Below are 15,230 nucleotides of genomic sequence, written 5' to 3'. Positions count from 1 at the left end.
TTGTTTTTGAGACAGGGTCTCACTGTGTAGTTGAGACTGACCTGGAACTCACTATGTAGCCTAGGCTGGTCTCGAACTCACAGCGATCCTCCTGCCTCAGCCTCCTGAGTGCTGGGATTACAGGTGTGAGCCACCACGCCCAGCCCCTTAGCACTTGGGAGACTGAGGTGGGGGGAATCATGAGTTCAAGACCAACCTGAGCAATTTAGCAAGGTCTTGTCTCAAAAATATTGTTAGGGGCTGAGGATTTAGCTCAGTGGTTCTGCTGCCTGCCTTGAAGGACAAGGACCTGAGTTCGATCCCCTGTACCCCCCCCCAAAAAAAAGTCTTATCTATATTGTTAGGCTTTTTTTTTCCCCTGATACTGGGGATCAGTCTCAGGTCCTTGTGCTTGCTAGGCAGGTGCCAGAACCACTGAGCTAAACCCCTGGCTCAAAAATAAATAAGTGAATAAAAAAATAAACTTTGGCATCTCCTTAATTTCATCTTCTCAATAGCACTTAAGATTCAAAGGAAAGGTGATAATAACATTTTTCATGGGGCTGGGGATTTAGCTTAGTGGTTCTGCCATCTCCCTTGCAAGTGAAAGGACCTGAGTTCAATCCCCAGGACCAACAAAACATTTTACACATGGAGAAATCAAAGCAGAGTACTTTGGTAACTTGTTTTGGATCTGAGTAAGTCACTACTAACATGAAACTCAAGTATCTTGTGTCTTTTAAGTTTCATGTGCTTTCTGACACATGTTATATGTAAGCGTGGTGCCTTGAATTTATTGTCATTGGGTCTCTGAAAGTCAGAGTTCCCTAAACATGCCAGGGACATTTTGCATTATCCTAAGGTTTTGAAGGCATACCAGCTGGGGACATTGGACGTATCTGGAGAACAGTCCCAGAAAAAAAAAAAAAAGAAAAGAAAGCAATGGGCGTCTGCCTTCCCTCAGCCAGTATTATCCACGTGGTATAACCTGCCATTCGTGTCCCCTATGCAGCAGTGTTTCTTCTGTGGGCCGCCCAGCAGTAAATTAGGTTACTGTAGGCAATGCTTGGACAGGGCATTAAATTAAAACCACCTAAATTTTCACTCCCCCCCTCCCCAGTTCATATTGTCCAGAGGACAAAAAACTCAGTTTGTTGTTCATACTGTGTATCTTTAACATTTTTCTAATGTTATCACCCCTTTTAGCTAAGAGAACTAATCTCAGCAAGCTGAGCTAAACAGCTTTACTAAACCTTTGTTAATAAAGGCATACTATTTTTTACTTTGAAGTACTAATATATTCCTTTCAAAATATATTTGTTTAAAGTATGTTTTATTAAAAGAAAAAAAACAGTAGCCCAGATGATAGTGAAAGATGGCAGAGCTGGCAGAGGAGCTAAGGAATGGCAGAGGTAAAGAAGGTCCTGAGGTAGAAGTCTCTTGGGCCAGGCCCAGCAAGGCAGATGACACTGACTCCTGGTGCGTGGAGGCTCAAGGAAGTCTGTCGTGAGTGATGGGTTTTTGTACACGGTAGGTAGTTGCAAGAACAGGACTGAAATGGATTGTGTTGTGGATCTGAGCAGTCACAAGGGCTGTGGGTGTAATTCTTGGGTTTTTCCCTTCTTCTAGAAATGGGCCTGAATTTGAAGCTAGGATACGACAGAATGAGATCAACAACCCTAAATTCAACTTCTTGAACCCCAATGACCCTTACCATGCCTACTACCGCCACAAGGTCAGCGAGTTCAAGGAGGGGAAGGCTCAGGAGCCCTCGGCCGCCATCCCCAAGGTCATGCAGCAGCAGCAGCAAGCCACCCAGCAGCAGCTGCCTCAGAAGGTTTGGCACCCAACACCTATCCCTAGGCCACAACAGGGAGGGGGGCTATAGTTCATTTTGTGGCCTGCACCTCACAACCACCAAGGGAGAGAAGTGAGGCTGTTCTCCCCTCTTACAGAGGCAGACAAGAGGTACTGATGACATTTGGCATTTCCTAAGAATTGCTTGTCAAGCTCTGTGCTCTTGTTTTTTTTGTTTTGTTTTTGCACCGCTGGGGAATTGAACCCAGGACCTCATATGTACTAAGCAAACTTTCTGCCTCAGAGCTACAGCCCCAGCCTGCTCTGTTACTTCTTGAGTTCTGGAGTCTGCATGGGGAAGCCGGCAGAAGGACCATTCAATAAAAATGACAAATGTGAAGTAGAAGTATGATTTACCAGGTCCTTGACCATAGCATGAGGGCAGTGCCATGACGTTCGAAAGATCTCCTGCCTGGCTAAGATGAAGGAGGGGCTCTGGCTGGGCCCCTCTTTGACCAGCCCTTCCCTTCTTACCTGGTCCGCCTTAGTGCTACCCTACCTTTACTAGGCTCGGGGTGTGAATGAAGACAGGAATGACTGACACGTTTTCCCCCGGTAGACCTGGTCTGTCCTTTCATTTTGCTGTCTTTCCAAGTGTGAAGGAAGAGATAACTGCTTATCTTAAGAGTAGGAAGTACAGGTGGAGGTCTTGTAAGACCTTCTGTTGCAGCTTAATATTCCCAGGGCCTCAGGGTACCTCATGTGCTCATCAGTGAAAAGCATTTATAATACCTGTCTTGTCTACCTCAAGTTTCAGGTGGAGGTCCTGGATGTGCTTTGTACAGTGTGAGTCTCTGCACACATGTAGGCCCTATTGAATCTTTGATCTCCTTTGGTAGAGTTTAATAGGCTGAGTTTCTGTCTCTGCCGTGCACTTTTGGCCCTTGATTTCAGGGCAGAAGTAGAGACACAGATGGGCACAGGTTTCACCCAGAGCCGTTCATACGATTGAAGCCACAGTTGGCCAAGAAGCTGATGCTTTTATGATTTTGGATTCCGTGGCACTGAGTGCCGGTGGTGTTACACAGTTACTAGAGCGTAGAGGCCCATGGTCATTCTGCAGGGAGGTGTTGCCCTCTCTCAGCAGCTGGTCCACTTCCATGCCGCTTGCCTCACACTGCTTCTGCATCTCTTAGGTCCAAGCGCAGGTAATCCAAGAGTCCATCGTGCCCAAAGAGCCCCCTCCTGAGTTTGAGTTCATCGCCGACCCTCCTTCCATCTCAGCCTTTGACCTGGATGTAGTGAAGCTGACAGCTCAGTTTGTGGCCAGGAATGGGCGCCAGTTTCTCACCCAGCTGATGCAGAAAGAGCAACGCAACTACCAGTTTGACTTTCTCCGCCCACAGCACAGCCTCTTCAACTATTTTACGAAGCTAGTGGAGCAGTATACTAAGGTGCTGGGCAGAGCTGGGGCGGGGGCTGGGGGCGGGGCCTAAGAGGGATGTGTTATCGCTGCTGTGACTACTCTGTCCTGTCACTGTCTCTGAGGATGCAGTTCTCTGGCCCCTGGGCAAGTGTTGCAATTTAATGTAAAATCTTAATTTCTAGTTATTTCTTTAAAAACAACACAGACGTCTTGTTCTAAAGAGAAATGAAACATATTCAAACTGCCCTTAGTCATTTACCTGCCACGTGATAAGGCCAGGTGATGCCAGCTGCTTCTAGATACATAGACATTTTTACTTGCCTAATACAGGGCTTAAAATGAAGCAGGCCCTTGTTAATTGTCTGTTGTCTAGTTTAATCCTTACAGAGACCGATGAGGTATTTGCTCCTTCTTAGCAGTCACTATTATGCTCATTTTACAGACAGTTAAGGCACAGAAAAGTTAACCTGGCCAGGGTCACACAGGAAGTACAGAACTGGCACTTTCATTGCAGACCCTGTGATCGTAATTACCTGGCTATACTGCAGCAGCCAAGAACCTGTATAATTAATTTATTAAGGACATGGACAGATTTGGTGGTTGCATCTATGTTCTTCTTTTTTGTATCGGGGATTGAATTTGGGACTTCTGCTTGCAAGGCAGGTGCCAGCACCACTGAGTGAAATCCCTGGCCCTCTATGTTCTTGATCTAGATAAAATATCATGAATATTTAAGGGACCCAAGGATTTCTTTTGATTTCTCACTGTAAGTACATGTATATAATTAGAACGAATTGTAAAAATGTGTGTATTTAAAAAAGGAACAGGGCCAGGGATTTAGCTCAGTGGTTTCGCTGCCTGCCTCGCAAGCGCAAGGGCCCGAGTTCGATCCCCAGTACCAAAAAGAACAAATCCAAAAGCTAGCAGAGCAGCTAGAATAGCAGTCATTGAAGACCAAAGGGTTTCTGTAAGTATTCAGTATCAATTTTAAAAGAAATTTAGGTTAATTTCCCCCTCTGGACAGCCTCCATGGTGAAAGGTCCTTAGAACTAACTCTCTTCTGTCACTTTCCTGTTTGTTTCGTCTTAGAACTTGGGTGTTGGCATTTACTTGAATGCACTGGTGACTCTAGCCACGGAAGACTCTTTGAGCAGATAGATTCTAGGCGTAGAGGTACAAGGAGGGTCAGGATGAGACTGAGCCTCTCTGTCAGTGACAGGTGTGCTTGGGACAGTAGGAATGGCTGGCTTTTTAGAACAAAGGCAGCATTCCTTTTCTTAGAAACTATATTGTCAGACATCATTCAGAGTGCTGGAGATGTAGTAGTGAACAGAAGGAGAGAGAGAAGTGCCTATCTTGTGGAGTTGCTAGCCTGACAGAGGAGACAAGCAGATGCAATGTTAGTGGATGTCTGATGGTGATAAATACCACGGAGGAAAAGCAGAAGATTGCAAATACGGGGAATGGGACCGAGAGACTGCAGTCCTGGCCGGGCGTGGTGGCGCACCCCTGTAATCCCAGCACTTGGGAGGCCGAGGCAGGAGGATTGCTGTGAGTTCAAGACCAGCCTGGGCTACATAGTGATTCCAGGTCAGTCTCAACTATACAGTGAGACCCTGTCTCAAAAAAAAAAAAAAAACAACCAAAAAACAAATCAGAGAGACTGGAGTCCTAAATAGGATAGTGAGGGGAGGCTTTTTTTAAAGTAAAACATTTATTGGTACATTTTAGATATACGTAATGATAACATTCATCACAGGGAATTTGTACCTGTACAAATTTTTCCCATTCCCCTCAAGGGGAGGCATTTTTAACAGGGTAGAAGCAGATCAGTATCATGAAAGCCTCAAATGTTGACTATGTTCTGGGTAACCTGCTCATTGCCTTCGGTCAGTGTTTTGCATAATTTCATACTTTCTTGCTGATCCTTTTTTCCTTAACCAAAGTATTAGAACCAAGTGAAGCTGGAATTTGGGCCCAGAATCCCATCCCATTTCCTGTGCCATCTCTCAGGCCCACTAAGGTCATCTCTGGTACACTGACAGTTGCTTTAACTCTTCTGTTTCAGATCTTGATTCCACCCAAAGGCTTATTTGCAAAGCTCAAGAAAGAAGCTGAAAACCCTCGAGAAGTTTTGGATCAGGTAAACAGAATAGAATTTCTTTGAACCAGTTACTAATAGTACAGGTTCTATCATGTGGAGTTTGCATTGTCTTTGGAGACAGTCCCTTAGGCAGTACAGTTTAAGTATCCCTAATCTGAAAATTCAGAATGCTTCACAATCCAAGAGTTTTTTGACATGTGTTGTCAACGTGATCTCAACAAATGGAAATCCGTACCAGACCTCCTTGTGATGGGTCGAAGTCAAAACAGATGCAGGTAATGCACAGCTGTAATCCTAGCCCTGAGGAGGCTGAGGCATGAGAATTGCCACAAGTTCGAGACCAGTCTGAACCACATAGACTTTCCAAAAATCAAAATATAAATTCAAGCTAGTGGTGCATTCATATTATCTCAGCACTCTGGAAAACTGAGGCGAGAGGATCACAAATTTGAGCCCAGCCTGTTTCAAAAGTAAAAGGGGTGAGAGGGCTGGGGATTTAGCTCAGTGGTTCTGCCACCTGCCTCGCAAGCACAAGGTCCTGATTTCAATCCCCAATACCAAAAAAAGACGGGGTGGGGTGGGGCTGACATGTAGCTTATTGAGAACATTCTGGGTTCAATTCTTAGTACTGGGGAAAAAAAGTACACTAAAAATATTGTATAAAGTTACCTTTAGAGCGGGCATGGTGGTGTATGCCTGTAATACCAGCACTCAGAGGCTGAGGCAGGAGGATCACTGTGAGTTCAAGACCAGCCTGGGCTACATAGTGAGTTCCAGGTTAGTCTCAACTACACAGTGAGACCCTGTCTCAAAAAAGAAAAGAAAAGAAAACAAAACAAAACAAAAGTTACCTTCAGGCTATGTAAGGTGTATATGAAATGTGAGTAGAGCTGGGGATGTAGCTCAGTGGCGCCGCACTTGCCTTGTCAGCTTGAAGTCCTGAGTTCAATCCCCAGTACCATTGAAACAAAACAACAGAAATGTGAGTAGATTCTGCATTTAGATGGGGTCCCATCTGAAGATATCTCAACGCATATGTGTGTGCAAATATGTGTGCTCAAGTTGGAAACATTTCAGATAAGGGATATTCAGCCTATACCTTGATATGATGTAGACGTAGGAGTGATAAGAGCTGTTAGCTACAAAGGGCAAAGATCGTCTCTGGGTTCCGTGTTTCCCAGCTTCGCTCTCAGCATCACTGGATCACCTCTGCATCCAGAAAGCCGTATCCTGAGCAGGCATATCGGTGCTGGCTGCAGGAAGTCTTCTGATTCTTAGCTCGGTTGTCTCCCATCCATACAGGTGTGTTACCGAGTGGAGTGGGCCAAGTTCCAAGAGCGTGAGCGGAAGAAAGAGGAGGAGGAAAAGGAGAAGGAGCGGGTGGCCTATGCTCAGATTGACTGGCACGATTTTGTGGTGGTGGAGACCGTGGACTTCCAGCCTAATGAGCAAGGTAACTCAGAGGAAAGTGCCTCAGGTGGGAGCCAGGAACCCTGAGCCGTCCCAGGAGCCCTCATGTACGTCTTCCCTGGAGCAGAATCTCAGAAGGCTTCATTAGTATCTGTTGCCTCTATGCTTCCAGGAAATTTCACTTCTGTCACTTTGCCCAAATTAAATGACACTGAACAACTGCTTTTCCAGATGGGCCTCTGCAGATAGGAAAATCAGAGCCCCAGCCTTTGGAGAGTTTGACAGGGCAGACAGATGGGCCTTTGATAAGGGTCTCTTTGACTTTGGTTCGTCCCTGCCAGGGAACTTCCCTCCCCCCACCACGCCGGAGGAGCTGGGTGCCCGCATCCTCATTCAGGAGCGCTATGAGAAGTTTGGGGAGAGTGAGGAGGTCGAGATGGAGGTTGAGTCTGATGAGGAGGATGACAAACAGGAGAAGTCAGAGGAAGCCCCTTCCCAGCTGGACCAAGATACCCAAGTGCAGGACATGGACGAGGTGAGCTCCTGTATGGGCTTTGGGCTGTCCTTTCCGCTGGAGCCAAGGAGGTCGGGAGCTGCTCTCCACCGAACCAGAGAGCTAGCTCCCTCATATCCTGGAGAGGAGCCTGGCCCCTCAACCAGGCTGGACTGGCTGGGGTGCTGCCTGAGCCCAGGCAGCTCATAGCCTCTTTCCAGCTCTACAGAAAAGATTCACACATATGGACATAAAAGATGTGCTGGCCCTGTTCTTTGGCCTTCCCCTGGGCTCAGTGGCCTTACTGCCACCTCCCTGTGCCAGTGCAGTTAAGGAACTGCATTACTCTATGCTTTGATGCCTTTTGAGCTCTTAGGCCCAAAGGGTCAGTAGTTCCCGAGAGCTTTTCTAAATGTAGCCTATACTTCCTTTCAGATGTCCCTACCCTCTTCCAGCCAGTCCCTCCATGTAGGTGGAGTCTGCAGAGCCAATCTGTTCTCCCTCCTCAGAAAGAATTTGTGTGCAGCCTGAGAAGAAAGGGCCCCTGTGTCTGTGGGAATTGAGTTTTTTTCTCCCTCCCAGCATTGCTCCCTGAACAGCCACCATTGAGTGCTGACTTGCCCCCTGCACCCCTCCCCTGCATGTTAAGTGCCCTTGGCCTCTTGGGACTGCCTGGTGCCAGCCGCTGGAAATGCCTGGGAGGAGTGTTGGCAGCAGGGCCTCCAGCACTCCCATTCATGCTGTGAGGAAGCAGCTTGGCCTGCTGCCGGCTGGTGTCCACTGCCCCAGAAGGCTTAGCATGTGGACACTGGCTGACAGAGGCCAAGGCTTTTGGCCACCCTGAAGTCTGCCAAGGCTCAGCTTCAGGGAGCTGGCCTCTTATGCCCTCTCCGAGTCATGCTACTGCTTTGCTTTTCAGGGTTCAGATGATGAGGAGGAAGGGCAGAAAGTGCCCCCACCCCCAGAGACACCCATGCCTCCACCTCTGCCCCCGACTCCAGACCAAGTCATTGTCCGCAAGGACTATGATCCTAAAGGTAAAGTGCTTCCCAGCCCTTGGGCTGCTCTGGAAAGTCCTGCATGTCCTCACGTTTCTCAGACTTTCCTATTTCTAAGAGTTGTAAGAGCATTGGTAAGCCATTGGTATAGGCCTTGTGGTGGGAAAGAGCAATATCCAGGGCCTGATGCCCCGTGCAAGGATGGCTCCAAATGTGTGTGTCTCCAGTGAATGATGTGGATGAAAACCATTTGCTTTTTTGGTCTTTTGAGACAGGGTCTCACTTGTGTAGTCAGGCTGGCCTGAACTCACTATTTAGCCCAGGCTGGCCTTGAGCTCATGGTGATCATCCTGCCTCAGCCTCCTCCCAAGTGCTGCGATTATAGGCGTGTACCACCATGCCCAACTTTGAAATACCATTCTTTTTTAGCCTTAGAGCCACCCACCCACTGTTCTCTCTGACATCTGTTTCCTTTTAGCTTCCAAGCCCCTGCCTCCGGCCCCAGCTCCAGATGAATATCTTGTGTCTCCCATTACGGGGGAGAAGATTCCTGCCAGCAAAATGCAGGAACACATGCGAATTGGGCTTCTGGACCCCCGCTGGCTGGAACAGCGGGATCGCTCCATCCGAGAGAAGCAGAGCGATGATGAGGTTTACGCACCAGGTGAGGTGGGGGTTCCTGGAGAGTCCACAGCAGTGTTCATGGTACAGTCAGTTTTCTTTATGCAGATACAGAAAGTAACAGTTGAGGTTGATGAAAGCTTTTGAAGGACTCTGGAAGAGTTCTGTGCGGGATGCCGGGTATAGATAACATGTCTTTGGACATCCCAGAGCAAGATCTGGTCATAGCTAGAGATCGTGTTCATTTCTTAGACTAATGGCTGGAGCACTCTGACTCCTTGAGTGAGACCCATTGGCCCTTTTACTCCTCTGTGGAAAGCAGCAGGATAGGGAGGGGACTCCCAGGGCCTGACTGCCGCGTGTGGCTCTTCTATCCCCGTCCACATGCAGTCATCATCTCTGGTCCATTATGTTTTTATAAGTAGAGGGATTGGACGAGCACTGGGTCCACAGACTTAGTGCCAGTCTGGCACCTTTCCCCGGGCTGAGAGCCAGCCTTGTGGACCCATGGGTCCAGCCTTCCCTGCATTCACAAAGCGGTGCTGCCTTATTGGAAGGGCACCAGGTTAAGCTTCCCTTTCTTTCCTTCTCTTCTGTGACTCTGTATAGGTCTGGATATTGAGAGCAGTTTGAAGCAGTTGGCTGAGCGGCGTACCGACATCTTTGGTGTGGAAGAAACAGCCATTGGTAAGAAGATTGGTGAGGAGGAGATCCAGAAGCCAGAGGAAAAGGTGTGGTTCAGGTGGATCCTAGCCCTGCCCACCGTCTCCCACACCTGGATTTAGTTCTGAGGGACTGTGCCTTTGCTTTCCCTTGCAGGTCACCTGGGATGGTCATTCAGGCAGCATGGCCCGGACCCAGCAGGCTGCCCAAGCCAACATCACCCTCCAAGAACAGATTGAGGCCATCCACAAGGCCAAAGGCTTGGTGCCAGAAGATGATACCAAAGAGAAAATCGGCCCCAGCAAGCCCAATGAAATCCCCCAGCAGCCGCCACCCCCCTCGTCAGCCACGAACATCCCCAGTTCGGCTCCACCCATTACGTCAGTGCCCCGGCCTCCTGCAGTAAGCAGACAGCCACCCTGTGACCGATTTTTTTTTTTGCTTCGCTCTTGGTGTTAGGCGCTGTTGGCCTAGAAGGGCAGCTGCCTTAGGGCAGGTCCTGAATGCTAAGTGAAAGAAAACCCTTTAAATGAAAGTGGGAACCTCTAGCTTGACAGGGAGGCAGGCAAGCGGCAAATAAGAGAAGCAGATTTGTTTTAGAGAAAGGCTATGGGGCCTAAAGCATCTCTAAGGCCTGCTGACCTCTCCAGGAAGCTGAGGTCAAGGCTAACCTTTTAGTGGCCTTGAGCACCTGGTGGAATCTGATTCACACCTCCCAACTGGCAGATGCCCCATTCCTCCCAGCAGTGTAGTTTCTGTCATATATCTGATGGGAGGCTGCAGTCTTAGCACTAGGGGGTTGAGTCAGGGCCGTTTACCCCCTACCCCCAGAGCTGAAGGTGGCCAGTTGCCAGCTGTGTGTGCCCTTGCAGTTGAGTTGGCTTCCTGAGGCCTGTGAATCTCTTTCTCCTACAGATGCCACCTCCTGTCCGTACTACAGTTGTATCTGCAGTGCCTGTCATGCCTCGCCCACCAATGGCATCTGTGGTCCGATTGCCACCGGGTTCAGTGATTGCTCCCATGCCACCCATCATTCACGCACCCAGGATCAACGTGGTGCCCATGCCTCCCTCTGCGCCTCCAATCATGGCACCCCGTCCACCCCCCATGATTGTACCTACAGGTCAGTTTGTCTTGCAACCCTTTCCAGGCCTTTGGGTCAGGAACTACAGGCCATCCATGGTCCACAGAACAGTGGCTGATGTTAGCAGCTGTCCCGGGTAGGTACCTAACCCAGGAGAGAGGCCTGGCTATGCACACGAAAGATTCCCCAGCTGGAAGCTGAGTCACAGTTCCTGGGAAAGATGGGAGGCTGAAATGGCATAGCTGGTGCCTGCACTCAACATTCAGGCCCCAGACAGGCTGAGAGGCCTGACACATGCTTGTTGTTGGCTGCTACCTGCTCTGTCCATCAGTCCAGTCCTGCTGGCTGTCAGTCACAGCAGGGAGTGACACTTTACACCTGAATGGAGCAGCCTTTGCAATCTCCCTTCTCTAAACCTCACCAATCCTGAGTCCTAGGCCCTCCCCAACTCACGGGGCTGCTGTTTTTGATGTCTTGGCAGCTTTTGTGCCTGCCCCACCTGTGGCTCCTGTCCCAGCCCCGGCTCCAATGCCTCCTGTGCACCCTCCACCTCCCATGGAGGATGAGCCTGCCTCCAAGAAACTGAAGACGGAGGACAGCCTCATGCCTGAGGAGGAGTTCCTGCGCAGGAACAAGGTTTGGTTCAGTGTGCTGCCTAGAGTTTCAGCTTCTGGGGCCTAGCTTAGCCATAGGATCCTCTTGAGGGCTTCTGAGCACGTGAAATGTGACAGCAACTGGGGAGCAGAGAGTAGTGGGTGTCCTCTGGTGTGAACTCCTTAGAGACCAGCAGGGAGACCAGTTGCACAGGTAAAATGACCCAGCTCTCAGAAGACTGTCTGTTAGGGTGGGACCTTGTTATGGTGTTAGAATAGGATCCTTGATCCTGCTGCTACCTGGGGAGGCTGTTAGGCTTCTGTGAGGAGTCAGAAACAGGCCCAGCTCCCCCTCCCCCACAGTTTTTGATCAAATCTGCGTGGTTTTGCTTCTAATGCTATTGCTATTTCCTATCACTTGAACACTTCCTCAAGTGCGGGGATAGAGATAAGTACTTTGTAGCATCTTTTCCAATATGTGCTCCCAACAGCGCTGTGTTGTACTTGTGGTCAACCCTGTTTCACAGGCGTTGGTCTTGAGGCTCAGAAACCTAGTGATCTGTGAAGCCGAGCTGGGAACCCAGAATCCGGGTCTTCTGACCTCATAGGTCAATTCTTTCCCCCTTGTACTTCCGGGAGGATGCAGAGTAGTTTTGCCTGCGTGCCTGGGCTTAGCCTCCAGAGTCACCAGAAGGCAAGGCAAAGTCCATTTAGAGAAGAGAAGTGATCTGAGTGTGGTGGCACGTGTGTGTAATCTCAGTACTTCGGTGGCTGAGGCAGGAGAATTGAGTTTGGCCAGCTTGGACTGTGTAGTGAGAGTTCATTGACAAAAAGAGAAGGAGGAAGAAAAGGAAATGAAATCTTGAAAGGGGCAAGTGATTTGTACAGTGTCACAGATGGTGTTAGTAGGAATCAGGCATGGTGATACACACCTATGATCCAGCACAGGGGAGGCCGAGGCAGTAGGGTTGCTGTGAGCTTGAGGCCAGCCTGAACTACACAGCAAGGCCCTGTCTCCAAAAAAAGTTTAAAAAAAAGATCTTAAGAGCCCAGATGAACAGGTCTCTGCAGGCCCTGGCGTAGTTCCCTCTTGGTTCTGAGTCCTCAGGGATAATGGCTACCTCCTGTTTCACAGGGTCCAGTGTCTATAAAAGTACAGGTGCCCAACATGCAGGACAAGACGGAATGGAAGCTCAATGGGCAGGTGTTGGTCTTCACCCTCCCACTTACAGACCAGGTATGGGCTGCTGTCCCTACATGCTGTCAGGTGCATGGGAGCCAAGGGGTTGGGGACAGTTTCCTCTGGGTGGCCTTAGCAAGAGTCGAATGACCTCTCTTTGGTCCCACAGGTCTCTGTCATCAAGGTAAAGATTCACGAAGCCACAGGCATGCCTGCGGGGAAACAGAAACTACAGTATGAGGTGAGTCAGGGTGTTCTCATCCCCTTGGATGCCTGGGCTCCTTGGACCCCAACACCTCTGCCATCCCGGAAGTTAAGTCTTTCAGAGCAGAATGGAGAGAGACCTGGGCATGGCCATCTGAGTCCATGCTACAAGTAGTAATGCTGGCTGGTGAGCCTGACCGTGCAGGTCCACTCTCATGTGGGGTCTGGAGAACCCTTTGCCTTGATGACTAGGGGTACAAGACTTGAGAATGTCTTGATGGGCTCCTGACCCAGCGGTGCGGCCAGCATAGCCTGAGACCTGTCAGGTCCACAGGAGTGCTGCGTTCTCTTTGGGCTTGAAGACACCAGCTCTCTGAGCTGCATTTCCTCCTCTGTAAAAGGAGGGTGTTGGGTGGGGTGAGCTCTCAGGGTCTTGTCATTTGAGATCCCAACCCCCACGGGAGTTCTTCAGGGTCATTGTCTTGGGAAATTGAGCTTTGAGCCAAATGGACCAAGGGAAAGATGATGGGTTGGTGGGAAGGAAGGAAAACATCTAGGAAGAGTCAGAGCTTTCCAGTCTACCCCAGCTTCCCTCAAGCTGCTGTATCAGCTTAATTCAAAGTGTGAACCCAGCCAAATTCAAGGTTGAGACACTGCAGTGACGTACTCAAGGCCAGATGCCCTGTACTGAGGCATGCCATCTGTTTTCCAGGGCATCTTCATCAAGGATTCCAACTCTCTGGCTTACTACAACATGGCCAATGGAGCTGTCATCCACCTGGCCCTCAAGGAGAGAGGTGGCAGAAAGAAATAGAAGAGCGATCTGCCATCGAGTCCCTGTTTATCCTCTCACGTTCTCCATGCTCTGCTCTGACCAGGAGATTACCTGAGATCTCAGGCATCGCCTTTGCATTTATTCCCCTCCTACTCAGTTGTCCTACAGAAGTCTGCCCCACCCTCCCATACAAGGGTAAGAGTAGCAAGGCTTTCTGAGCCGGTGTCTGGAATCCCTTTGTGTTAGAGTCTTGATTTGAGGCCCTTTTCTTCCCCAGCCCTGTAGGTGCTGTGAATGCAAGAATGGCCTACAGAATGATTTTGCAGTGCCACATGGCACTTGGCTGATAGACTATGATTGTTTTGTTTTTCATCATTTTGTACTTTGCGATGGTGTGTCTAATAAACTCTTGGACCGTTTTAGTGAAAGCAGCTTAATAAGACTTATCCCTTGGCCACCTGTGCCCTATCTAGACTCAGGCAGTGGGAATGCTGTACAGGTGCCATGTAGCTCTTCTTTGCTCTGAGAAATTCTGAGGTTTGTATGTGAATTCTTCCCATCCTGCCTTTCATGTATTACTCTAACTTTTTTGGGGGGTTGTTGAGAGAGCATCTTACTATGTAGTTCAGACTGCTCTGGAACTCACTGTGTAGCCCAGGCTTGTCTCAAACTCACAGCGATCCTCTTGCCTCAGCCTCCCGAGTGCTGGGATTACAGGCATGCGCCAACCCACGCCTGGCTGTTACTCTTCTAACTTTTAAAAAACATTATAAACTGAATGTGATAGTGCATGTCTGTAATTCCAGCACTGGGGAGACTGAGGCAGGAGGATTGCTGTGAGTTCGAAGCTAGCCTGAACTACATGAAGAATCCCTGTCTCAAAAAATACTGCATTTTTATTGCCCTTTTAAAACACTGGGACCCTTCAGACCCCTAGCCCTTTGTATAAAGGACTGACACAAGATTCCCTCAGCATGACATGTATCACAGAACAATAAGGGTAGCATCTCGGTCCCCAGGTTGGTGAGCAGCAGAGATAACATGTAGGTGAGGCTCTGGGCGGCAGTGTGCTACAGGCCTAGTTTGGCTTAGTCCCCTTTGTATACACCTCACCCGAGGGGAGCACAGGGACATCGTGGCATTTCTTTGAAATGTACGTATTTAACAATTGTATTAAGGCCATAATACTGTTCGAAGGACTTCATAAAGTCTAATCCTTACTGTTTGAAGTACTTTGTCATTTTAACTTACCTAATACTTGTGAGTATTCCTATTTAATACTAAAGTAACCTGAAATAGAGCAGGTGAAGCAGATGCCCATAGTCACAGTACCAAGATGAATGTGTGTAAAAATACTTGTCACCATCCTGGCCCCCGGCTTGAGGACTAGAGGCAGCTGTTATTTTTGGAATCACGTTATCACAGTGGGGTAGGTGCTTCTGTGGGTGTTCAGAGGCAGGAAGGTGAGAGCTGGTTAATAACCATTTCCTGGTTTTCAACCTAAAGCCAGTTTCATTCTGAAGAGTACATGTGTTTGAAGAGTTCTAATGCTTTGTTTTCAGTCCCTCTGTTTGATCTTCCTGCATGCCCCATCAAGTCTCCAGGGCTCAGAGCTGTGAGACTGTTTCCACAGAACTGGGGTTCTAGCCACTGCACTGCCCCCTGAGCCAGGCTTAAAGCTTCTGACCCCAAACCTGAAGGCCAGGCAACACCTCTGAGTGCCAGTCATGTGGCTCCATCGCAGTCCGCTGGACCCTCACATTTTTAGCTTGCTTGGTGTGATGTCATTGCTTACCCGCTGTGACATTGCTTCTGACCTGGTTGCTGGAAGTTTGTCCCAAGGGCTGGTGTCAGCATTTAGCTTCCTGAAGTGGATTTCATGGCTGGGGTGCCTCTCGGGAGC

The 15,230-nt window shown here is 49.0% G+C and overlaps 1 protein-coding gene across 1 annotated transcript in view; it reads left to right on the top strand.

Moving 5' to 3' along the window:
• Window positions 1-13,779, top strand: part of Sf3a1 (splicing factor 3a subunit 1) — a 20,257-nt gene extending 6,478 nt beyond the window's left edge. The window contains exons 3-16 of the mRNA XM_010603782.3: window positions 1,609-1,816; window positions 2,973-3,230; window positions 5,271-5,345; window positions 6,609-6,759; window positions 7,058-7,251; window positions 8,129-8,246; window positions 8,686-8,871; window positions 9,438-9,559; window positions 9,648-9,893; window positions 10,407-10,614; window positions 11,057-11,211; window positions 12,304-12,405; window positions 12,518-12,589; window positions 13,265-13,779. Coding sequence (XP_010602084.1) covers window positions 1,609-1,816; window positions 2,973-3,230; window positions 5,271-5,345; window positions 6,609-6,759; window positions 7,058-7,251; window positions 8,129-8,246; window positions 8,686-8,871; window positions 9,438-9,559; window positions 9,648-9,893; window positions 10,407-10,614; window positions 11,057-11,211; window positions 12,304-12,405; window positions 12,518-12,589; window positions 13,265-13,366 — 2,197 coding nt within the window. The 3' untranslated portion in view covers window positions 13,367-13,779. The remainder of the gene's footprint in view (window positions 1-1,608; window positions 1,817-2,972; window positions 3,231-5,270; window positions 5,346-6,608; window positions 6,760-7,057; window positions 7,252-8,128; window positions 8,247-8,685; window positions 8,872-9,437; window positions 9,560-9,647; window positions 9,894-10,406; window positions 10,615-11,056; window positions 11,212-12,303; window positions 12,406-12,517; window positions 12,590-13,264) is intronic.
• Window positions 13,780-15,230: the final 1,451 nt, after the last annotated feature.

The sequence above is a fragment of the Fukomys damarensis genome, unplaced genomic scaffold, assembly GCF_012274545.1.
Source record: "Fukomys damarensis isolate Sample0158 unplaced genomic scaffold, DMR_v1.0_HiC HiC_scaffold_12, whole genome shotgun sequence".
In the NCBI taxonomy this organism is placed as follows: Eukaryota; Metazoa; Chordata; class Mammalia; order Rodentia; family Bathyergidae; genus Fukomys; species Fukomys damarensis.
Note: the sequence above shows the minus strand (reverse complement) of the source record. Positions and strands in the feature narration are given on the sequence as shown.